Here is a 23,886-nt window from a genome sequence, read left to right on the forward strand (position 1 = left end):
AACCTTTACTAGAGCCCACTCTCTGTGGGACTCCAAATCCTAGGGCTCCCAAGTCCCTGAAGAGGGTTCTACCCCTTGTCCTAGTGAGCAGCTCCAATGGGTGGCTCAAGGAGTACATACATAGGCATTTCAAAACTGGCTTTAAATACTGATCAGGGCACAATGCAAAGGGACTGGGGTGAGAGCTTGTTACATATGAGTGGGGGCTGGGGTGCCTGAGAGAGAAGGGACCCATCCATCAGGGCAGCTGGGGTGCCCCACCCCCAACCTGGGATAAGGGAACAGAGTAGAGGCCCTCTCTGGAGGGTCCCAGGGCCACCTGGGAGCCAGCCCTCCCTTCCGAGGTAGATCATCGCGGAGGGAACCAAGGAGGAGCTCCCACGGTGGCGATGACAGGCGGTCACTTCCTCAGTGGTATTGCTGATAGCTGGGGTAGCCTGGGGCCGGGGTACCCTCCTTAGGGGGCAGCTGGCTGGGGTCCTCCAGGAATGGCGGTGCTGCAGTGGGGGGAATTAGATAAAGGTGAGTGGAGGAGGCAAGGCAGAGCATTTCCCACCTCTCCCTGGCCAGCTTCACCAGGAACTCACCATTGCGGAACTGCTGGGCGGTGTAGCGAGTGAGGAGGATGCCAACACCCTCGATGAGGGCCAACAGAATGCCTCCCATCATTGCTGAGCCCACCATGGCCAATGGGCCACCTGGAGGAATGAGGAGGCACGGGGAGACAGGTGAGAGCAGGCAGAATAGGGTGGAATGGGCTGGGGCCTGGGGATGGGGCACTCACTGCGGGCAGCCAGCACAGCCCCGGTCAATGCTCCACTGGTGATGGAGTTCCAGGGATCTTCCTTGCCCCGCAGCCGCACCAGACCGCAGTCGATGGTGGAGAACAGGCCCCCCCACACTGCGAAGCTACCTGTTGGGGGACCATGGCCTAATTAGTGTTTGTGGAGAATCCCCAGAATATACGGCTCAGGGTCCAGGGACTCCCAAGGCCTGAACGCTCTGGCAAAGAATGGGGAGAAAAACCCAGAGGCAAAGGCAGATGGCAAACTCCTAGGGGAGAGCCCCCATCTGTCTCTGTGGTAGCTCCTTCAATCTGTCTGTAATTGCCATCGGCACTCCCTTCACCTTCATAGGGGGCTGACAAGTGTTTACGGGTAGATTTATCTGCTTCTATATGGCTTTTTTCTTGGCCTCCCCATGCACTCATTCCTCTCAGTTCTCTGACCAGGGACTGAACCCGGGTGACGGCAATGAAAGCCCGGAATCCTAACCACCAGGCCACCAGGGAACTCCCTTCTATATGGCTTTTAACAGAGCAACTTTGATTTTCGTAACTACCACACAGAATTGGAATTCTGACCTTGGTTTCAGGGAGAAGGAAAGGGGTTAGCAAAGCCAGTTAACAATACAATAGTTAAAATGTTTACTCAAGTCTTACTGTGTGCCAGGACCTGATCTATGCACTGCATGTTACTTGACTTCTGAAAATTTATATTAGTTAATACTATCAAAGCGCTTAACAGAGCAACCAGCGCTTAGTAAGTACTACCTAAGTTACATAAATTACAGAACTTACTGCTTTGTCATCCCCATGTTGCAGATGAGGTTCAGAGAGGTTAAGCCACTAGCCCAAGGTCACACAGCAGGGAAGAGCCAGGTCCTGGATTTAAACTCCAGAACTCACCCATATGAAATTGTTGGGAAACGTCACTCCCCCAGGAAGTCCCAGGCAGAGTTGGGACTAGAATCTGGACCCCCAACTTGCAGTCTAGACTCAAAGGAGCAACTACCTCAACTCTGTTATCACACCTGTCTCCCCAAACCTCTCACCTCCAATCTGAGGGGCTCGGATCCTCACAGCATTGACACTGCCTCTCATTCGGTGCCGAATTCCCTGGAGGAAAGTGAGGAGGAAGGAAATCAGAGCCCAGTTGAGGCCACTGGCAGACAAGGTTTCTAGCTTTTAAGAGAGGGATGGGGGCAGGAAACCTGGAGGAGTATCAGGGGTAGAGATGTGGGGAAGTGGCCAAGAACTAGGGGGCTGGGGAGCACCCCAATATAGGTGCTCTCAGAGCTGGGATGAGAAATCATTCATTCATTCATTCATTACTTAGCACCTATGTGCCAGGCACCGTGCTGTATGCAGGGATACAGCAGTAAACAAGGTAGACCTGGCCCCTACCCTCTCAGAGCTCACATTATAGTCGGGGAGACAGATCCTAAATAAGGGTACAGATAAGATAGCTTCAGACAGAAATAAGAACCCTAGAGGAAATAGGATAAAGAGCTATGACAGTGGCTGAAGGGTCAGGAAAGACCTCTTTAAGGAGGGGGGCATTTATGCTGAGACCTTGAGGATGAGAGGGAGAAACCTGGACAAAGATCCAGGAAAGAGAGCTCCAGGAGATGAGGGGAAGGACAGGGCTAGACAGAAACTGCAGAGACCTTGACAAATGCATGGCATTTAAAGTCATTACATTTGATGAGGTCTCCCAGGAAGGGGAGGGGGGTTGTCAGGGATATATATAGAGAGAGAGAGAGAGAGAGAGAGAGAGAGAGAGAGAGAGAGAGAGAGAGAGAAGGAATCGATTACGTTAAATTAAAAGCATTTTGTCAGCTTTAAGGCTGCCCTCCTCCTGCCAATTAAACTCCTGTCACTTCCCTCTATCCAGGCTTCCAACCCAGAATCTGCCTCTAGGTAAAATCTGACTGGCTTTGCACACACACATTTAGGTTTTGGTGATGACCCTTTTGACATCACAGCATTTCCACAGAGGAGCTCCAGTTGGGTTGGGGGGTGAGGGGCAGAGATCATGTTTGCAGTTCCTCCAAACTTCCAGATCCTGGAGCCAGGCCTGGCATATAGTAGGTGAGCAGGCACCAGAATGAATAAGTGCATGTGACTGGCAGCTCCAAGCAGTTTTCAGAACAGTATCCCATGTGGGCAGGGCAGGACCCCCGCACCACCCAGGGAAGGCCAGGACTCACGACAGGGGCATTGCGGAAGCCCTTAATGGCCTGGAAGACTCCACCGCCGATAACACCCATAGTGAAGGCGCCACCGCAATCATCCACAATTCGCCATGGGCTGCAAGCGGGAAGGGGAGGATGGGGTTAATGTGAGCCCTCCCTCCTGCCGTGTCACAAGGACTCTTTCCAACTGGGAGAAACTAAGTCACCCAAATGGGAAGCAGAATTTCAGATAATAGATTATTCTCCCCCTCATTTAAGCAAGAAGTAGTGCGAAGGAGGGAAAATAGTAGTAGTCTTTGCCCTGTGCGCCCCTCCCCTTCGCAGCCAACCAAGGAATCAACCGCTTTACTACTATCAATGATTAAATGAATTGATAACAAGCAAAGAGTTGGCAAGTTTAAATAAGCGCTACAGAAGTGTTAAGCTAGCACTGTTACTAAAGCAGAACGGGCTCGCACCCCCTTTTCCCACAATGAGCACGTCCAACCAAGCTACGCCCTCTTTTTTTTTTTTTTTTTTAACCCGTACAACTGGGAAAAACCAAGCGCAGACCGGGGGGATGATCCAGCACCGCTCAACACCGCACCACCCCCTCGGCTTTAATGGATTTGGCCAGTGTGTCTTTTCGTTAACAAAGAGAGACTGGGTGGTACGAAGGCAAGGGAAACGTGGAGTGGTTCGTCCTTGCACCGTACCTTCTCCTTTAGGCACACAGTTGTGGCCCCTCTTAACGGAGCCTGACTAGGAGGAAGCAAGTGGAGGGGAGCAGAAGGAGACAACAAACGTCTAAGAGTCTCCCGAGTCTGGGACGTGGCGCTGTGTGGCCAGTGCCTCCCCCGCCCGCCTCCCACCGCTGGCCGTGGCGCCCCAGCAACAGTCCCGAGGCCTGCGCCCCTCGCCGTACCAAGGCTCCCGAGCGTACTCCTCCATGGCGCCGACGTCCGGCCACGCAGTCTGACACCGGCCGGGCCACACCCCCACCGTAAATGCTCACAGGCGACCGAGCGTTCCACCTATTCCAGGGCAATGATTGGGTCGTTTTGCCAGAGGTCAGACCAAGGCGCACTCTCATTGGCCAGCAAGGTTTGCGTCTTTTGTTCGCTGTAGCCTGAGCGTAGTGCAGTTTCCTTCAGGCTCAGAGAGAGGACTTTGTTCTGGGCTTTGGGAGAAGAGAGTCGTGTAGATGAGAGAGAGACACGGCCAGGCCGTCAGCTTTCCATTACCCGCGTGACTGTATTGGTAATGTCGGGGTGGGCGCATTTTTTGGAGCTGGAGGTGTTGCACTCTGTTCCCCCATCCCAGCGCTTTGGTTCCTTCCACCCAGTAGTCTTCGGGGGAAGTTGGGTGAGCCCATTTCTGGGGCGCGGTCCTGGAGCACCCGGCCCGGGAGAGGAGGATTGTTGAGAGTTTTGGTGATATTGCCATTTATCCCTTACACCTTTTAGTGTAGGGTCTGTCGCCCAGCTCCTAGTGTAGGTGGGGAGGTGGGGGTCCAGATGAGTACTTGCTGGGGGGGAGGCGCTTGGTTACAAGATCAGTTTCAGTCCTCATCTGAGATGTTTTTTGGTCTGTCTGTTCTTCCCTAGGTCTGTCTGCTCTCCGCTATGCCGCTGCCCGTTGCGCTGCAGACCCGCTTGGCCAAGAGAGGCATTCTCAAACATCTGGAGCCCGGTGAGAGAGCTAAGAGCAGATAGGCCTACCATGTGGCAGGCTTGACAGGCACTTTGTTGTTCATACTGCCACTTGATACCTAGCATGGACCTACTTCGCACCAAGCAGTGGGGTGGCAGGCATTTCACTGTTAACGATGCGTATTCCTGACACCCATTCCTACCGTATGAGGAGGCGGGTGGGGACGGGGAATAGACATTTCATCCTTAATAATACTGGCAGCTGACGTGTATTTTGGGGTCTTCTATATCCCAACTTTAATCCATCCATCAATCCCTGGAAGTGGTTACAAATTATCTAATAGTAAGGATAGTAACAGTTGACAGAAGCTGACATCTACCGCAGCCTCCTGTGGGCCAAGCAGAGTGGCAGGATGCTAATACTTTGTTCTTTACCATACTAGTAGATAACATTATTTTAGACCTACTGTGGAGCCAGGCACTGTGCTGGTGATATGTACCTTATTGTTCACCGTATCAATAGCTGACAATGTATTGTGGGTCTACTTAAGTGTCTGTCATACACATTATGGTAAACAGTATATAAGATAATGATAGGATCTATCATTTAGGCCTACTGTGCCGCTGTTGCTAGTATTTCTACCTTATTGGAAATAATAGCAAAAGCTGGCATCTGGTTTGGGCTAAGGTGTTCCAGGTACTGGAAAACTCATCTTATTTTCACTTTATTGATAAGTGACATCTATTACAAGCCTGTTGTGTGCCAAGCACAGATCTTTGGTTAATAATGCTGATAATGATCATTGATATGACATTTACTTTAAGACTGTTGGTACCAGGCCCCGTGCTGATTGTATATATCTTACTAACAATACCGATGATTATAGCTGACATCTATTTTGGGCCTGTTGTGTGACAAGCACTCTGCTGTTGCTGACATATACATTTCATTGTTAGCTATATCCATAGGTGAAATCTATTATAGACGTATGGAGGTCCAGGTACTCATACACCTTTTTTATTCTGTTGATAGTAACTGACGACAGTCGTAGGCCTCAGGAACTGAATAGATTCAGAGAAGCGTTTGGATAAATCCCTTGCTATCCAAACTTGCTAGTCAATATACTGGAGTCAGAAACCTCGTATTTGCCAAGTTTGGGAGCTGAACAGATTTGGACATGTTTTTAGATAAACCCCTTGCTGTTGAAACTAATTTTATCCAAATAGATTTGGATAGTATGGTATCACATACTCTCTGAACTCAGGAACTGAATAAATATGGATACATGTTTTTTAATGAATCCCTGTCTAAAGTCTGAAACCAGATAAGTTCAGGTAACATTATGTCATATCTGAACCCAGAAACAGAACAGATTTGGGTAAATTTTTTGGTAAATCCTGATATTCAGATACTTGGATTTGGAATGTGAACAATATTTTTTAGGGCACTTGAGACCTGGCACACACACGTGGTCCATGTGAATGTGAGTGTGTCTCCTCAGGCCCTGACTGCAGGGTGGGGATCCCTCTGGTCCTTACTGCTGTCCTCCTTCCCTCCTTGTCCTGCCAGAACCAGAGGAAGAGATCATTGCCGAGGACTATGATGATGATCCTGTGGACTATGAGGCTACCCGGTTGGAGGGCCTGCCACCAAGCTGGTACAAGGTGTTTGACCCTTCCTGGTGAGTCTGGGGATGCAGGGGCGTGGGCTGGGGGTAAATGGGGGCCACAAGGGAAGAGATCTGGGGGTCCTCCCTGTAGGGTCCTGGCATGGGGCAGGTACAGGCAGAGACTGGGGAGACAAGAGTTGAGGCTACAAGGAGAGGATATCCGTGCTGACATTCCTTCCCTCCCTCCCTCCCTCCCTTCCACTGCCCTGCAGCGGGCTCCCTTACTACTGGAATGCAGACACAGACCTCGTGTCCTGGCTGTCCCCACATGATCCCAACTCCATTGTTTCCAAATCTGCCAAGAAGCTCAGGAGCAGTAACGCAGGTGAGTTGGCAGATACAAGGGTGCCTCAGGTGTTCTAGCAGTTCTCCAAGAGGGATCAGGTAAAAGACCAGGGCAGGTAAGACCAGGCAGACCCAGCCCCAGGCAAAGGAGGCTGTTGAAGGCAGAGGCTGCTGGCTCCTGAGGTGGGAGGAGGAAGGTCACAAGGCTTTTGAGTCACCAGATGCTGAGGAGAAGTTGGATCGGAGCCATGAGAAATCGGACCGGGGCCACGAGAAATCGGACCGAGGTCACGAGAAGTCGGATCGCGGCCATGAGAAGTCAGAACGGAGCCACGAGAAGTCTGACAGAGACCGGGAGCGTGGTTATGACAAGGTGGAGAGAGAGAGAGAGCGGGACAGGGATCGGGACCGGGACCGCGGGTATGACAAGGTGGACCGGGAAGAGGGCAAAGAACGGCGCCACCATCGCCGGGAGGATCTGGCTCCCTACCCCAAGAACAAGAAGGGTAAGCTGGGGTGAGGCAAGGGGGGCACCAGGGGGGCACAGTGTAAGGAAGCCCTCTCTTGGCTTCACACGAGTGCCTGAGCCTGGGGCCTGGCAGCCTCAGGCTCCATTTCTTCCGGGGATGGGAGAGCTCGGTGATCCGGGACTCCTTGTGCCCCCGTCGAAGACCCCACTCTGCCACCTACTTCCACAGTGGCAAGCCGGAAGGATGAAGAATTAGACCCCATGGACCCCAGCTCGTACTCAGATGCACCCCGGTAATTGACCACCCCTCAAGAGCCCTTCCTTTTTCCTCTTGACTCACTGCACCGCTGACCGTTCCTTTCTTCCTGTCTCCTTTCCCCCTTTGTCAGTTGTGGGTGGGAGGTGCCTGCCACAGTACACATATTATACATTCCCGCCCCCACCCCTTGTCACCCCCAGGGGCACGTGGTCAACAGGACTCCCCAAGCGGAATGAGGCCAAGACGGGTGCAGACACGACAGCAGCCGGGCCCCTCTTCCAGCAGCGCCCTTACCCATCCCCGGGGGCTGTGCTCCGGGCCAATGCCGAGGCCTCCCGAACCAAGCAACAGGACTGAACCTTCCCCACCCCGGCCCGCCCTGGGGTTTTGAATAAAAGCTTTTCGGTGAATCATGCCCATGAGACCTGAGTGCTTCCTTCTCTCACACTTTTGAGACTGCCCAACCCAAGCCAGCAAGATGCAAAACACGTTTTATTTACAAAAACTCACCTAAGAAATAGTGTACGGGTAGCAGGGGCATGGGGGTGGTTGGGTCCTGTCTGGGCCAGAGTTTAGTCATGTCAGCCCTGCGTGGGAGAGGGGGTGTGGGGACAGGGGGTTCGGTGTCTACCCCTCCCAATACTGATCAGAGCGTTTGGTCCTGGCTGGACCAGGGCAAGAAGGGAGAGCGAGGCCAGGCCAGCGTCTTCAATCCCAGCGGCTAGGAACCCTTCACCTTGGTGAGCAACCTGTGGTGGGAACGGGGAGGAAAGAAAAACACAGAAAGCTGGGGTGGGCTGGCAGGTGGACGTCCTGAGCAAGCGAGGATGACTAGTGAGGCTGGTAGTCCCCAGGGTTAGTAACAGAGCCCGTGTGGAGAGAGCGGGTCCCCTGGGTCAGAAAGCTACACGTGGACTAAATAAATACAGTATCTTTATTTGGCATTGGGTATCCTGACATTTGTTCATTACAGTTCCTTAAAAAAACCAACCAAAAAATCAGAACAAATTAATCAAAAATAAAGATCCAACGGCCCCATGTACATATAGCAAAGACAGCCCAGGCACTGTGCACACGCACGTGCGCGCGCACACACACACACACACCCATATACACCCTGGGAGACAGTTAAGGGGTCAATAAGCTTTGGGGAGTGCAGGGGGCAGGTTCCACATTTCAACAATTTAAAGACACCCCTCCCCATGAAGTAAGGGTGCCTCATACAGCCAGTGGGGTATCACGAGTGTGGCTGGCAGCTTTATTTTTCCTCTCAGGATATCTTAGAAAATAACCCTGCATCCAGCAACTGATGGTGTCTTAGATTGCATGAGATCAGGCCACTTCAAGGACCTCCCTTCTCCATTTTTCCCACACCCTGGATCATTCATCTGATTACACCACAAACCCCCAAATCACAAACAAATGGCCCCTACTGCACCCTCCCCTTGAATGGGCCGATGCAAAAATCTCAGCTGTCGCCCCCCTTCCTCTCTCCCTGGGTGCTCACAAGAGGCCCATTTTCAAGTCCCTGTGTTAGGGAAGCTGCCCCAAGGCCACAAAAAGAGCTACTAATATGATCCAGTGTGGTTGTCAGGGAGGAGAGAAGGCCTCAAGCTATCAGAATCAGAACCCCACACGTAGGCATCAGTCATTACTAAAGAGCTGTAGGATTTTTGTCCAATTTGTCCCTACAAAGGTGGAGGGATTGCTGGGAGGGACTCTCCCAGGCATGAGACACAGGACGCCTCTGGCTGAGGGGGGCAGACAAAAAAAGCCTTGAATGACAACACCCCCAACCCGGTCCCCAAAGGGGTTAGACTGAGACAGAGGAGGCAGCTCTAAAAACCCCTGGCTACAAGGAAGGGTTCACGGGATGCCCTGCCCTAGTCCCACAAGCTTCCAGAAGTCTCGACAACCTGGAAGAAAAGACCCTTCCAACCCCAGGGGAGCCAGGCCCTGGTGGCAACTTGGGTCCTGCAGATGCCCAACACCCTCCACCCAGTGTCCCTCCCTGTCTCCCCCCACCACCACCGCCAGCCCTCACTTCACCAGCACTGACTTTGGCAGAAGGGGCTCCGTGCTGACGTCTCCACGGTGGGAAGACAGCTGCGGTGGCGGTGGCTGCCCTGGAGGCTGCTGGCGAGTGCAGGGCCCAGAGGTGGAGGCAGACGCGGAAGCTATGGCTTTGGCTGCACCTCGGGGCAGGCTGTAGAGGTAGACGGCACCGATGACCAGCCCTGCGCCAAGGGCAAACAAAGGGTCCACGTGGAAGCCAAAGAGGCGGATGGAGGCAACAGTGGACAGCACAATGGACAAGGAGGTGGCAAAGCCCTTGAGGATATTGTCGGCATACTTGACGACAACAGCCACCAGTAGCCCGCCGAAGGCCTGGTTGAGCACCACGCCCCAGACAGCAGGCGTGTACCCGAAAAAGAAGCCGCGGTGGGCTACAGCAGTGCCCTCGGTCCACCAGAGCCCCACCAGGCCCAGGGCTGTGCCGAAGAGGCCCAGCTGCAGGTTGCGCAGCCACACGGAGCCTGAGCTGCCTTTGAGGATCTTCTCAAAGTAGACACCTGCGAATCCCGAGGACAGACAGGACGCCACGACAGCTGCTAGGCCCACCCCAGGGTTCTGATCCAGAGGCCGCGGGCCCCCACCGCCGGCTTGCTGTGCCTGGACAATGGCGACTCCGGTGAAGAGGAGCAGCAGGGAGGCCCACTGCAACCGGGAAAGGCTGCGGTTCAGCATAAGCACGGAGAACAGTGCCGTGGTCAGGATCTTCAACTGGTACGTCACCTGCGAGTGGCATGTGGAAGACACTGAGGGCTGCTCCCGACGCCCAACATGTACATGTCGGGGACGGCACCCACTGTGGGCCCCCAGGCACAATGGAGGGACAGGGTGGGGTAGATAACCATAAAAACAGCAAAAATATCCAGCCACTGGCCACTGACTGAGATGCGGCTAAATAGCTCTGAGGTGCCTCCCAGAAAGTACACAGGAGGATGGCTGTGCAAGAACGTCCTGGGCCACACCCAAGTCCACATCCCAACCCCATGTCCTAGCTGTGTGACGAGGGACAAAGCACTTGCCCTGTCTTGAGCCCTGACATACCATCTGTAAATACAATTGATGTATGTGAAGCACCTCACACAGCAGGTAATGAATGAATGGTAAACATCCTGATGAGGGAGGTCTTGATAAGGATGTGTTGATACAAATGAATCAGCCATGAAATGACGTCAGTAAACATTTACATAGAGCCTACTATGTGCCAGGTGTGGGTCTAAGCACTTCACATGAAGTCATTTAATCCTCACATATGAAGTGTGTTATTGTAATGTCCAATTTAAAGATGAGATGGAGAGGTTACGTGACTTGCCCAATATCACACAGCTGGAAAGTAGAGCTGGGATTTGAACGCAGGCTCTTTAACCATCTTAAAGGTTGCTTGTAAATAGCCTAAAGCTTATCCATCACCAACCAAGGGCTCTTCCCAGATATTACTTCTTTTAATCATCTCAGTGAGTAGCTACTATTACCATTTCCATTCCCAGTTCTCACAGATGAAGAAACCGAGGTTGAGGAAGATCCAAGGACATTCTGGAGGAAACACAGCCCCTGCTCTCTGCAGCCCTCCCTCCCCAACATCCTATATCCCCCACCCCAGCCAGTTCCTGGGCTTGGGGCTCACCTGGAAAGTGGCAGCTGGCAGGTTGGAGATGGCAACATACTGGAGGTTATTCTGCAAGGTGTAGATGAGAGAGGGCACTGCGAGCTTGAGTGTGTCCACATACTGCACCAGGACAGCCTCGTGGAGGAAAAGAACCAGGTGCTTCACGTTACCTAGGTGGAGGGAGGAGAGCCCTGTTTAGCACTGAGTTCCAAAGATGGGGATCCTCTAAAGGACAGGACTGGGCCTGGTCCTGTGTCTCCCCACCACACTCTGACTCCCTGAGGGCTAGAATGAGGTCTGCGCTCTCGGTTTCTCTACAGTACAACCACGTCTCCAGCAAGCCTTTCGGATACTCAGTCTGAGAATCACAGACCATATTTCACTCATCTTAGAGCCCACCTCCCTGGCACAAAGCCCCGGGGCAAGCACTCAGTACAGTTTGTGCAATGAAATAATCAGCACTAACTAGGAACTTGTGAAGTAGAAGCTCCAGGAGTGTGGGTGGAAGGCTGTTTACCAAGCAGAGGGAAAGTTTTAGACTCAGCTTTTATTTATTTTATTTTATTTTTTTAAAGATTTTTTTGATGTGGACCATTTTTAAAGTCTTTATTGAATTTGTTACCATATTGCTTCTGTTTTACATTTTGGTTTTTTGGCCGCGAGGCATGTGGGATCTTAGCTCCCTGACCAGGGATCGAATGAACCCACACCCCCTGCATTGGAAGGCGAAGTCTTAACTACTGGACTGCCAGGGAAGTCCCTTAGACTCAACTTTTAGACTTTTTCTAGTTCCTTCGTAGCCTGAGAGCTGCCTGAGGGCAGGGGCCATCTTCCACTTGGCCGCCTCCTTCTGTCAGCCCCACACACACCAAGCATTTGCCCCTGTCACATGGAAGAATGCAGGCTTGACTCTAAAGCAGAAAGTCTGGTTGGGACCTGCTCCAATCAGTAAATGAGAATACTTTCCTATATAATAAGACCTTTGCAAATCTCACCCCACTTTTTTGCAGTTCATCTTCTAAGACTCATCTGAGTGTCCCTCCTCAGGGAAAACCCCACAACCACCGCACAAGGTTACTGCAGGAACTCCTGCTGATGCTCATTCACAAAACCCTGCCCTTGCCCTTCATGGCATTAATCCCAGGAGTAATTATCAATCTCTAACCCTTTACCCAAATTCCCTGGGCCCAGGGGTTTGGGTGTTCAAAAATGTCCAGGTGTTAGAAAGGTAACACAGCATATATGCTATATATTTCACATAACACACACCAGGTATATGGGGCTGCACACCGTAATCAAGCACATTCATATTTCTGCAGTGACCCGTGACACATTCACACCAAATGAGAAAACTAAAAAAAAAATAAAACGGGGGGGGGGGTTTGCTGAAATTATAGATAAGAAATGAAAGCTGTGATTAACCTGTAGCTATTTGTTTCTCCCCATCTAAAATATCAGCCCCCTGAGGGCAAGATGCACGTCTGCATCGCTAACATGTCCACCTCCACAGCCAGAACACGGCCTGCCACAGTGTTCACTCGAACCGTCTCAGAATCAATCTAGAACAGAGCAGATGAGTTCCTAATGAGTGTTAATGGTGCTAATGAGTGGGTGAGAATGCTTTCTTCAGTGTAAATACCTAGGGCAGAGCCGCATGCGAGGCCTCTATAGAGAAATGACTGGGCAACATTTTAAAGAAGAAGGCCTTTGGGGAGCTGTTTAAATTAGTAAATAAATTCAACTTATAGGAAATATAGAGGACAGAAGAACATGTTAAATGAGACCATTGGGAGGCACTCAGCAAAATCCAGGCTACCCAAAGTCTACAAGACAAACAACCTTATGTCTTCGAGAACAGAGGAAAAAAAAACAGTTGGAGGGGAACCTAGAGGCTAGCCGACCTAGAAGACACCAACCAATTACAAAGCACTGACTTTATATAAACCTGATTCAAACACAATTTTTAAAACTTTTATGACATTTGAGAAATCATTACGAATTTAAACACTGACTGGATATTTGATTATTTTATTAACTTAAAAAATTATTGTTAATTTTTTGATGTACGATTTCTAGCAGTCATGACTGATTGAAGTCATTATTTTAAATGTACCGAAATATTTACCCAAGATAATAAGAGGGAATTTACTTCAAAATAATACTTCATGTGGGACATACTTCAATAGAACAAGGTGCAGGAGTAGGTAAACAGACACATAGATTGGTAGTGAGTGGATAATCACTGATGCTGTTTAATGGCAGAGTGGCCAGGAGTTGATCGTTGTTGAATCTTGGTGATGGGATGTGGATATTTTACCATTTTTTTTTTTTTTTTTTTGCGGTATGCGGGCCTCTCACTGTTGTGGCCTCTCCCGTTGCGGAGCACAGGCTCTGGACGCGCAGGCCCAGCGGCCATGGCTCACGGGCCCAGCCGCTCCGCGGCATATGGGATCCTCCCAGACCGGGGCACGAACCCGTATCCCCTGCATCGGCAGGCGGACTCTCAACCACTGCGCCACCAGGGAGGCCCTATTTTACCATTTTATTATTTTCTCTGATTTTGTGTTTGAAATTCTCCATAATGAAAAGTTAGAGAGAAATCAATAAATCATCATGTAAGGGTCACCTGCTACCTTATGGGCACAGACTGTCTCATTCCTTCAGTGTTTACTGGCCAGCTCCTGGGGAGTTAGGGGTATAAACATGTGGATGCAGCTACTCATAGCTGGAGGTACAAGGCAGCCAAGCCGCACTTACACAGTCCCCAGGCATTTTCATAGACACAGAGATACTCCCCCAACCAAATCCTCCACGTGGGAGCGGGTACGCACGCACGCACGCGCGCGCACACACACACACACACACACACACACACTGCCACCCACCGACTCCAATGCAGCCCCCTCCCTGCAGCCCCCCTCCCTGGCTCATACCCCTCTTCTGTGCGAAGAGCAGCAGCAGGCAAGTGAGACCTTTGAGCACTTCAGCCATGACCACAGCAGTGGTGGCAAAGAAGCGGTCCCCAGGCAATGTGCGGGCATAGCGGATGCTGAGGATGAGGGAGGCATTCTGGACCACCAGCACAGCTAGGGATATGTATTTGAGGCGCCGGCGAGCTGTGGGGAATGGAAGGAGTAAGGGGGAAGAAGGGGTCAAAAGCTGCTGTGGCATAACCACACTACCACCCTCCCCTCTCCTTTCTCGACCAGGATCCTCCTAGCCACCGCTACTTCCTCCTTCTGCCTGCCTATCCTGAGCCAACGTGAGTCTCATCCCTGCCAGCTTCCACTGCCTCAGCCACAGGCAGGAAGAGCCAGAAAGGGAGAAGTGGGCCTCTCCCTGTCCAGCCCATACCTGGAATCCTTGCTGAGGTGTCAGGAAATGGGTGGGGCAGGTCCTGGACACCCACCTCAGCCCTCTCTCTCCCTCCCCTGAGTGAGAAGCAACCCTGCCCTGGGCAGAATACCAACTGTATCCTCGACATTTATTGAGTGCTTACTGCGTGCCTATCACTGGGATAAGGGATTTATATGGATCACCTCAACAGACCCCTACATGGCTCTGATCTCTGAAGGAACTATCAGTGTTCCCATTTTATGGATGAACAACCAAAGATGTATATGAAATGATGGTTCTATTTAGTGAAGGATTGTCTTATGTGAAAAATGATACCCTAATACAAGGAATGAGACCACTGTATAAGGCATGTCCATCCCCTGAGGAACTTTCTCTCATCTAAGTTATTCCATTCCCTTACACTCAGAATGGTCTCTCCAACCCCTCCCGCCTATGATGACTGATTCCTCCCTGCCCCAGAATGGTCTAACAAATATAAGAAATGATTCCCTCACTGTCCAAAGGACTGAACCCCATGTAGTAAATGGTTACTCCACTAAGAATGGTCTGGGTCCCTTAACGATATAAGGAAATATTTCCCTATACACCAATCATCCTCCCACCACCGCATACCCCCACCTCCAGCCGAGGAATTACCCCTTGTCCTGCTCACACTCACAGTGAACTCTCCCCATTATAAGGAGTGGCCTGGCACCCTCAGAACGTCCTTTCTCCGCCATATAAGGAAGGCCCCTCCCACTGCAACATACAATGAACTATCTCCATCAGGAAGGGACCCCCAGAACGGTCTTCTCCCCATATAATGGACATCCCTATCCTCAAAACATTCTAAGTCATATAAGGAAGAACCCGCCCCACCCTAACTCACAATACCCCTGTCCCTTTACAAGGAAGAAACCACTACTCTCAGAAGATCCCCTCCCTTCTGTAAGGAAGAACTCTCCCGCTCTCAGAATGGTCTCTCCCTTGTATAAGGACGGACCCCCACACACACTCAGAATGGTCTTAGTGGTCTTAGCCTCCCCAAAAGGAAACACCCGCCTCCAACTCAGAATGGTCTCTACTCCCCATTTGCAGAAGGGACCTCCCCATCACCCTCAGAATGGTCTCTTCCCCGCCCCCAAAACACACGTCCTCCTCCCACCCCCCACTCCCCACACATAGGTTGGTCCGTACGGGATGCTCCCTCTCGCCTCAGTGAGGAACCTTTCTGACCCCCCAGCGATCCCGCCCCCCGGCCCGCCGCCGACTGCTCAGCCACAGCCTGTCTCACCCGCAGTCGCGGTCCCAGGCTCCAACGCCCCTGCGGAGACCGCCCCTGGCCCGGCCGCCGCGGGGGAACCCCCGGACCCCACCGCTGCCATGTTGGCATCTGCCTGGCCCGTCCCCTCGGCAACAGTAGGCCACTTCCGTGTCCGTTACTTCCGGTTCCGGGACCCCAGGGTGGGGATGGGGCGAGCGAGAAGCTGCCCAGAGCGGTGGCTCTCCTCGTTCGCTCCTGAACGCTAGTTTAAGAGTGGCCTCAGGATTTCCAAATTCCGTTGGGATCCGGAGACAGGGCACGCAGCCGGCTCAGTCTCCCGCCGTCTTTACAGAGCCTCTTTAGCCTACTCCCATGACTAAACCCGCCCTCATCTTCTTTGACCCCGCTTTCCACATCGCCCGCCCATTCTGTCTCCTCGTCTCTTTGGTTCCGCTGTCCGTCTCCTGTCTCGGCTCTTTATTGCCACCTTCTGATGGCACCGCCCTTTCTGCATCAGAACTCCTGGGTCCTTCCGGGTTGGACTGAAGTTCTTTCCCCTTCTGCCGGCGAGGCCAACCCCCGCCCCCTGGAGAGACAGAGGGCTCCTGGGAGGGAAGTGAGACTTTGAGGGAGCAGGGCAGGTGAGGGTCAGGCAGGTAAGCGAGCAGATAAAGGCAGGGCAGTTGAGGATACACTAGTGAAATGGCACAGGAGAGTTCAGGCTGAGAAGGGAGGACAAGTGAGTCACCATTAAGAATAGAAAAGTGAGAAGGGGGTAGGTAAGCCAGCAGGTGAGAGGTTTACAGCTTAGTTGTATTTTTTGTTTTTTTGTTTGTTTGTTTGTTTTTTTTTGCGGTACGCGGGCCTCTCACTGTTGTGGCCTCTCCCGTTGCGGAGCACAGGCTCCGGACGCGCAGGCTCAGCGGCCATGGCTCACGGGCCCAGCCGCTCCGCGGCATGTGGGATCTTCCCGGACCGGGGCACGAACCCGTGTCCCCTGCATCGGCAGGCGGACTCTCAACCACTGCGCCACCAGGGAAGCCCTGTTTTTTGTTTTTTGCCACGCTGCCTGGCTTGCATGATCTGAGTTCCTCGACCAGGGATTGAACCCGGGCCACCTCAGTTAGGACTAGCACCTAGCCCTAACCACTGGACCGCCAGGAAATTCCCTAGATTAGCTGTTGAAAGCAGGGCAAGAGAAGGTACAGCTGAGGTCGGGACAAGTGCAACTATGATAGAATAGGGCAGGGCAGGTAAGTCAAGAGTTGAGGAAGTTGAAGTGAGCGGGATGAACAGGTAAGAAGACAAGGAAGAGGTGAAAAAGGTAGGGGCAAAACAGGTGACTCCACCTTGGAGGTTATTAGAAAACAAGGGCGGGCTAGGAAGATTCCTGTCAGCGCTCAACCCCCACCCTGCCCTCACCAAGCCCCAGAAAGGGCTTTTCTTCTCCCATGGGGAAGGTATTTCCTCCCCTGGGCTTGGGGGAAAGGAGTTTTTTCTGCCTCTGAGCTGACCATCTTTGATTTGGGAATGTGTCCCATACATCTTCAATGTCTACGGTATCTCCAAAGCAGCCCTTCTGCACATACGGGGTGCTACATAAGAGCTGAGGGGGAAATCAAGTTTTTCTTTCACCTTAAATGAACCCATAAAAGACCTTCAGGATGGCACCACAAGACTGAGGCTTCCCGTGGGCAGAGAGGTCCAATCCATCTCCCTCTTGGCTCAGCATTCAGTAGATGCTCCACGAATGCCTCACCACATCTACAAATGGCCAGTCGCTTCTGATTCTATTACGTTTATTAAATAGTGGGTTTCCACACATGGCTTTTTAAATAATCCAGGCGGGGGAGAAGGAAGAGGAAGATACAGTTGGAGCTCTCCTTCCCCAATACATAAGTATTTACATTTCAGCAACTGGACAACCCTGGCTCAGGAGGCAACAAGAACCCAAAAAAGGTGGAGGGTGGGGCCCTAGGAGAACAAACAACAAGATTTATTTCCCCCAACCCATCCCCCCAAAACCATCCACCCCATCCTAGTGGACTCTAGTAGTGTCCATCTCCCATCCCCTCCCAAATCATGAAAGTGGGGCTTCTCCTCACCAGAATAAGAGCACTTGGGATAACAGAGTAGGGTCCCCTCACACACACACACACAAAAGCCCTGGGACAACAATAGGGCTTACCTCCCCCAGAATAAACAACCCTGGGCTGAGGTAGGCAAGCAGCTTGACTGAATATGGGACCCTAGGCTAGGGGAAAGTGTCCCTTTGCTAAAATAAGAGCCGCTGGAGTATTGGAAGGAAAGCACCCTTGCCCAAGTCAGAGCATTTCAACTAAATTTGTGTGGTGGTAGCAGGAGGTGCCAGTGTAGGGGCTACTGCTCATCAGAATAAGAGCCCTGGAGGCTCAGAATGTAAGTAATTTCAACCAAATAAACACCCTTAACAAAACAAGAAGCAAAGAAGGACCCCCTCCAGAATAACAGAGCGTACGTTCTGGGAGGAAGGCTCCTTAGCAGGATTGGGATGGGGACTAGGTAAACTTGGCTTATGTCTTCTGACCCCTGATCCCCAATCTCTGACCCTAGTAACACTGGATTTTTAATGACCTGTAAAACCAGATCAACAGATGTCCATCTATCCCTGTGGCGTGGCCATGGGATGGCTATTCCAACTAATGGGGGCCCTGGCCAGGACTAGGGCAGTAGGGACCAGGCCAAAGGGGTGGAACTCCCTTTGGGAGTGTTGAGGGATGCATCCTCGGCTGGTATCTGCATCCAGGGGTCCAGCAGGATCTCCTCCAGTGTGGGTCGGGCAGAGGGTTTGGGGGCCAGGCACCGGCGGATTAGGGCACAACAGTCTGCAGATCAGAAGCACACAGGAGATTAGCAGTGAGTTGGGGGCACCAATCCCTGGGAGGGATGAAGTTTGGTGGGCTAGGGCAGGTGGGGCCTCACCTGGGGAGACGTGGGCAGGGAAGTGGAGCTCAGCCTCCAGAATCTCCTGGTCTCTCTCAAAGGGAATGTCCCCACATACCATGTCATAGAGGAGGATACCCAGTGACCAGACAGTGGCTGGGAGTGCGTGGTACTGGTGACGAGAGATCCACTCCGGGGGGCTGTACACCCTTGTCCCTGCACACAAGCCACAGGTTAGACCATTCTCTGATAATGCCCTTCTCCCATCCCACCCTCCCCAGGAAGTATGGTTGCTTCACTGGAATTAAGAGAACTCACTGTATGAGCAGGGTCCCCTCACCAGAATAGAAGCTCAATGGAATAAAAGCACTTAAAAGGTACAGTAGGACCTCCTTACCAGAAAAAGAAGACTCAGGATAATAGCAGGATCCCCTCATCAGAATAAGAGCCCAGAACAAGATCAGGGCACTGTCAGAAGATGGACTTATTAGAGGGCGAGGCTTGAAAGCCCCTAATATTAAAATTCAAGAACCTTATAAAGGTGTACTATAGATCAAGGGTTACAGGATATCCCGGCACTGGAGGTCAAATGTCAAGAGGCCAGAAAGATAAAAGGTGAAAACTCCCCCCCGCCCAGAGATTTAGGGAAGCCTTACCATCAAAGTCAGTGTAGGGTTCATCATGAAGCAGGGCGCCAGAACCAAAATCAATGAGTTTGGCACAGCCCCAGCGGAGGTCCATCAGGATGTTCTCATCCTTGATGTCACGATGGACAACTCCACGGGCGTGGCAGTGCCGAACAGCTGCCACTACCTGGGCAAAGAGACAGCGGCTTCGGCCTTCACCCAACGGGCCCTGCTCTGTGATGTAGTCAAAGAGATCCTGGGCAGGCAGAGGCCGCTCAAGGACCAGCATGAAGCCCTCTGGTGTCTCGAACCAGTCAAGCAGGCGGATCACACCAGGGTGCCCACCACCTGCACCCACCTTCCATAGCAGTGCCACTTCCAGTGGGCATGTGACTGAGTCTGACTGGGTGGGGGGAGCAGGGAGAGAAAAGAGAATACAGACATCAGGCTAGCAGCTTTGAGGCTGACTTCTCGCCTGAACTTAAATCATAGCTCCTCAGCCTCCTGACTGTGTGGCCTTGAGCAACCTGCTTCCTTCCCTGGGCCTCAGTTCTCTCATCTTAAGGGCTTAAAACTCACACAGCCATTGGGAAGGCGATTCAAGCTTAAGGCTATGGGGTGGGGAGGGATAAATTGGGAGATTGGGATTGACATGTACACACTACTATATGTAAAACAGATAACTAGTAAGGACCTACTGTATAGCACAGGGAGCTCTATTCAATACTCTGTAATGACCTATATTGGGAAAGAATCTAAAAAAAGTAAAAGTGGATATATGTATATTTATAACTGATTCACTTTGCTGTACAGCAGAAACTAACACAACATTGTGAATCAACTATATTCCAATAAAAATTAATTTTAAAAAAGCCAAAGCCTTTGCACATCTGGCATGTAATAGGAGCTCAGTTCTTTTTTTTTTTTTTTTTTTTTTTTTGGCTGTGCCGCTTGCAGGATCCTAGTTCCCCAACCAGGGACTGAACCTGGGCCACAGCAGTGAAAGTGCCGAATCTCAACCACTGGACCACCAGGGAATTCCCTCAGGAAATGTTTGAGGAATAAATGAAGGTGGTTATTTGAAGGCCTTAACAAAAGGCCTTCAGCAGAGGCAACTGATAAACACTATTACGTAGTAATTTATCTGTTTTGTCCACTGACATCTGTAAAGAGACTAGAATAGTACCTTACACACAGTGTTGCTTGATAAATGTTCGTTAAATAGATAAAAGCACTTTATAGCATAGAATCTGACACAGTTAGCACTCAGTAAATACTATTATTGTGTGATGGTTTGTCTGCTTTGTTCATTGCCATAGCTCAAACACTAGAACAATGCTTGGTAACAGGGCAGAGCTCAATACATAGTTGTTAAATAGGTGAAAGCAATTAGTAGAAAAGGACTAGCACAAAAAGAGCTCTCAATAAATGTAATATTTTGCCAAGTGCCTAGAATTGTACCTGGCACGTTCTAGGTGCTAATATACAGTTGTTAAGTGGCTAAAAGTGATTAACTGCAAAGGAACTGGCACAAAGTAAGAACTCAATAGTGTCATTATGTGATATTTTGTCACTGTCACCAAGCATCTAGAACCGTGTTGAATGAAAGTACTTAGTGGAACTTGGAACACAGTAAGCTTTTATGATGAAGCAAAGTCTGAGGCATACAGTCGGTGCTCAATAAAAGGCATACATGTTACTGCTCACAAAACCCGCCCCGCTCTCGAAGCCCTGCGCGGGCACACGGACTGCCAGAAGCAGCCTTCCTGCCTGAGCTAGGGCCCTCTGCCGGCCAGTGCACTGACTTGCACAGCCGCAGACAGGTTTTCTCACGGTGATGAAAATTCCGCTACTGCGCAGGCGCACCTTCTCCCTCTGGGTCCCACAGCCTGCTCAGGCGCAGTTTCCCCAGAGCCCGCCAGGGAGCGCTCCCGCCCCTACAACTTGCCCAGACCCGCCCTGTTGTCCATTAGCGCTCTAAGGCAGAAGAGAAGCAGCCACCGTCACCATGGCAACCAATGACCTCTGCCCCTCTTTCCTCACCAGCATGCCCTGCGGGCAGCCCCTGAGGCAACGTTTGGAGGCTGAGAAAGGAGGGTGGGAGGGGAGAATCCAGGGCTCTAGGGGAACTGGGGTGAGTCAGAACTGTATGGAGGTGTGGATATCACCACAGGGGAGTAAACATGGGCTGGTAGGAGTGTTCTTCTCACCGTTACAGGGCCCAAGGAGTTACACAAACCATAGAAAGGCGAAATCCATCGTCAGAGATGGCGTCGCCAGGTCAAAAAGGACTGCAAAGATACTCACCCAGGGGGACCAGCCCAGCACGCGATTCCGGGGGATCACTTTGATGGCCACCTGAAGAAGCGGGCTGAGATGAGGGGGCCAGCACATGACCCTCAGACCTCTCCCGGTCTGGACCCTCACCCTAGTCTTTCTGGTCCCAACCAACCACTCCACACCACAACCCCAAATGAGCTGGAGCTTCTCCCCTGCCCTCCAAGTCTCCAAAACCAAGTACACCTCTCCCACCATCTTTGGCCCTGGGCTCTTCCTTCTCAAGGCTTCAGGACCCCTCACTCCACGTGACGAGTTCTGAATTTCCTAACGCCCCAAGCCCTCGATCTTCCCATCCAGCCCCAGGACACCCCAACCCTGTAGGGGTGGTCCTGGTCCTCACGGCTCCACCCTGGACACCTGCCTCCAAAATCCCCAAAATCTCAACTCTAGGTCCCCACCTTCCCACATATTTACACCTCTCCTGGATCGCAAGGTCTAGAGTCCTCACGACCCCCCACTCTCCAGTCTCACTCCCTGGACTTCCAGAATCCTTGCCCTGAAACACCCCCTTCCCCCACATACCCACCTGGACCGCCACACACACACAGGCGCGCGCGCGCACTCAGACACCCTCAGCAAACCGGATCCCGGCCCTCATGACCCTACCACTCGCACACTGTAGGCTCATTCCCTGCTCAATTAGCATCCCAGCCCCGGGGCTCCCGCCGCTGCCACACACACACCTGGCCCTCCCAAGACCCTCGTGGTGGATACCTGGAGTCGGTCTGTGACGCGATGTCCTGCGAAGACGGTGCCAAAGCCCCCCTTACCCAGGAGGGGGCCGAGTCGGTACTCGGCCTCGAACGCTTCCCGGCCCTTGCCTCCTACGCAGGCGGAGGCGAGGAAGTCAGGGTGGCGGCGTGCTGAGGCCGGCCGCGACCCTCTCCCCCTCCCCCCGCGCCGCCCTCAACCACTTCAGCCCGCCCGGCCTGGTCGCGCGGTAGGGGAGTCTCTCACCTGGCGGCGGCGTGGGGGTCATGGGGGCCACCGGGAGCCCCTGAAGAGGCTTAGTCAACATGGAGGAGGAGCTGCGTAGATTGAGTCCGTTGAGCCCGCAAGGCGTGGACGCCCGGGGTAGCGAGGCCGGGGAACCAGGACTGAGGGGCACCAGGGTGGAAGGTAAGGAAACTGGTGGCCCAGAAGAGCCGGCAAAAGGCGCAACGCTAAAATTCGCCGCGCGCGCCAGCCCCGACGCTACTGAGGCAGGGCACGAGCTTCCCGAGAGAGTCGCCCCGGGCGACGGCCCCGCCCACTTGGCTTTGATCAATCCGGACGCAGCACCTGCTGTACCCCAGCCAATCGGAGCCAGCCCTTATTTGCATACCACCCTCAACGTTTCAAGTACCCCGTTATGCAAATAACATGCCCGGATCTTCCGCGGGGGCGGGGTCTGCATGCAAATGAGGGGGCGCGTGCGAAGAGGAAACTGGTTTTGGGAATCCCTTTTGCAGCAAGCGCGTTTGTTTTGGTTGTTGCGCGGAGTTGTTTTTATATGTGTGTCTGTATGTGAATATATAAACTTAAAAAAAAACTGCACCGCCTCCTTTCCTAGGAAGTTGGTCGGCCGCCGCTGCCTCGAGATTAGCGCGGAGATAACGCCAGGCCTTCTAAGGGTTCTAAGAATCCCGGCCTGTGGTTATCTAGGACCCTGTCTCCGGAAGGGTGCTCCTCAAACCAGGACCAGAGCCCTCTAAGCGCCCGGCGGCCTCCGCCCGGAAACTGAAGCCGGGGATCCTGGAAGAACCTGTTCAGCCGTCAGGGAGGGCTAACCTCCCTGACAACCACCTCAGGGGAAGCGCTGGTCCAAGGCACCGTTCCCATGCCCGGAGGCCACGGCCTGTGGGGTGTTTGTGGAACCCTTAACGTAGACAGACCTGGCTTGACCCAGCCATGAACCCTGTCAGCAGGTCTAGAATCGGGAATGGCGAGGGGGGTGGGGTTCTTGGGGGTGGGAGCAAGCCAGAGTGGTGGTGGCTTGGGGTGTGCTTCTGGATGAGAGAGAGAGGGGCTACGAGGGCTCAGGGAGGTGGTAAAATACCCTCAGTCACAAATTTGGGAAAAATAGGCCTCATGCTGCAGGCGGACAGACATGCACTCCAAAGACACACACACAGAAGCACCATGTGAGAAATACACATACGGCCAGACACATTCACATGAACTTGTCCTAGACACACATGTACATATGTACTGTCACACAGAGGCTGAAATCTACCGTCAGGCAGGCATGCTGCCAGAAAATTATGTCCCAGAATGACACCAGAGATGCACTGTTACAGAAAGGCACTCCAGATAGATTCACATAGACCTACACTGCCATGTGACAAAGACACAGAAATGTCCTGTCAGACATACCACCAGAACTTGTCACAAAGATACTGGCACCATCAGACATACAGTGTCACAGAAAGACTTGTACTGTCCCAGAAATG

The 23,886-nt window shown here is 52.2% G+C and overlaps 4 protein-coding genes across 10 annotated transcripts; 1 reads left to right on the top strand and 3 right to left on the bottom strand.

Annotated features, from left to right (window-relative positions):
* Nucleotides 1-123: 123 nt before the first annotated feature.
* On the bottom strand, nt 124-4,048 carry TIMM17B (translocase of inner mitochondrial membrane 17B; the record flags this gene model as incomplete). Of its 2 annotated transcripts, XM_082610028.1 has the most annotated exons (6): nt 124-497; nt 588-698; nt 785-913; nt 1,834-1,897; nt 2,992-3,091; nt 3,881-3,978. In XM_082610028.1, the coding sequence occupies 6 exons, from the start codon at nt 3,904-3,906 to the stop codon at nt 409-411; spliced, it is 519 nt and encodes a 172-aa protein (XP_082466154.1). In that variant the 3' UTR covers nt 124-408. The 2 variants fall into 2 exon arrangements, with proteins under 2 accessions (XP_082466154.1, XP_082466153.1); XM_082610027.1 differs by lacking the exon at nt 2,992-3,091 and having other exon boundaries at nt 3,881-4,048.
* Nucleotides 3,962-7,705, top strand: PQBP1 (polyglutamine binding protein 1). Of its 3 annotated transcripts, none has more exons than XM_082610024.1 (7): nt 3,962-4,059; nt 4,563-4,647; nt 6,178-6,289; nt 6,490-6,602; nt 6,784-7,068; nt 7,261-7,324; nt 7,491-7,705. In XM_082610024.1, the coding sequence occupies exons 1-7, from the start codon at nt 4,003-4,005 to the stop codon at nt 7,645-7,647; spliced, it is 873 nt and encodes a 290-aa protein (XP_082466150.1). In that variant the 5' UTR covers nt 3,962-4,002; the 3' UTR covers nt 7,648-7,705. The 3 variants fall into 3 exon arrangements, with proteins under 3 accessions (XP_082466150.1, XP_082466151.1, XP_082466152.1); XM_082610025.1 differs by lacking the exon at nt 3,962-4,059 and adding an exon at nt 4,080-4,215; XM_082610026.1 differs by lacking the exon at nt 3,962-4,059 and adding an exon at nt 4,356-4,452.
* A 77-nt stretch (nt 7,706-7,782) lies between these two features.
* SLC35A2 (solute carrier family 35 member A2) lies at nt 7,783-16,157 on the bottom strand (the record flags this gene model as incomplete). Of its 4 annotated transcripts, none has more annotated exons than XM_082610769.1 (5): nt 15,597-16,157; nt 13,900-14,082; nt 10,985-11,136; nt 9,350-9,496; nt 7,783-8,039 (listed from the first exon to the last, which is right to left on the bottom strand). In XM_082610769.1, the coding sequence occupies exons 1-5, from the start codon at nt 15,685-15,687 to the stop codon at nt 7,872-7,874; spliced, it is 741 nt and encodes a 246-aa protein (XP_082466895.1). In that variant the 5' UTR covers nt 15,688-16,157. The 4 variants fall into 4 exon arrangements, with proteins under 4 accessions (XP_082466895.1, XP_082466892.1, XP_082466893.1 ...); XM_082610766.1 differs by having other exon boundaries at nt 7,891-8,039; nt 9,350-10,086; nt 15,597-16,148; XM_082610768.1 differs by lacking the exon at nt 7,783-8,039 and adding an exon at nt 8,206-8,266 and having other exon boundaries at nt 9,350-10,086; nt 15,597-16,150.
* Nucleotides 16,158-17,976: 1,819 nt separating this feature from the next.
* On the bottom strand, nt 17,977-22,580 carry PIM2 (Pim-2 proto-oncogene, serine/threonine kinase). Its single transcript, XM_082610538.1, has 6 exons — nt 22,412-22,580; nt 22,169-22,278; nt 21,422-21,472; nt 19,145-19,517; nt 18,528-18,704; nt 17,977-18,430 (listed from the first exon to the last, which is right to left on the bottom strand). Exons 1-6 carry the CDS (start codon nt 22,470-22,472, stop codon nt 18,267-18,269), a joined length of 936 nt encoding a protein of 311 aa, XP_082466664.1. The 5' UTR covers nt 22,473-22,580; the 3' UTR covers nt 17,977-18,266.
* Between the last annotated feature and the right edge of the window lie 1,306 nt (nt 22,581-23,886).

This window comes from Mesoplodon mirus (genome assembly GCF_964341445.2).
Source record: "Mesoplodon mirus genome assembly, chromosome: X".
Lineage (NCBI taxonomy): Eukaryota > Metazoa > Chordata > Mammalia > Artiodactyla > Ziphiidae > Mesoplodon > Mesoplodon mirus.

Excerpts from the sequence above, each read along its gene's own strand:
- PIM2 (XM_082610538.1), bottom strand. The coding sequence starts at position 22,472 with ATGTTGACTAAGCCTCTTCAGGGGCTCCCGGTGGCCCCCATGACCCCC. Across the intron at positions 22,279-22,411 it reads GACCCCCACGCCGCCGCCAG|GAGGCAAGGGCCGGGAAGCG; the intron begins GTGAGAGACTCC and ends CCGCCTGCGTAG. Across the intron at positions 18,431-18,527 it reads CCCTGCCCACGTCTCCCCAG|ACTGTTGTGCCCTAATCCGC; the intron begins GTGAGGCCCCAC and ends TCTGATCTGCAG.
- PQBP1 (XM_082610024.1), top strand. The coding sequence starts at position 4,003 with ATGATTGGGTCGTTTTGCCAGAGGTCAGACCAAGGCGCACTCTCATTG. Across the intron at positions 6,603-6,783 it reads GCTCAGGAGCAGTAACGCAG|ATGCTGAGGAGAAGTTGGAT; the intron begins GTGAGTTGGCAG and ends TTGAGTCACCAG. Across the intron at positions 7,069-7,260 it reads CTACCCCAAGAACAAGAAGG|TGGCAAGCCGGAAGGATGAA; the intron begins GTAAGCTGGGGT and ends CTACTTCCACAG.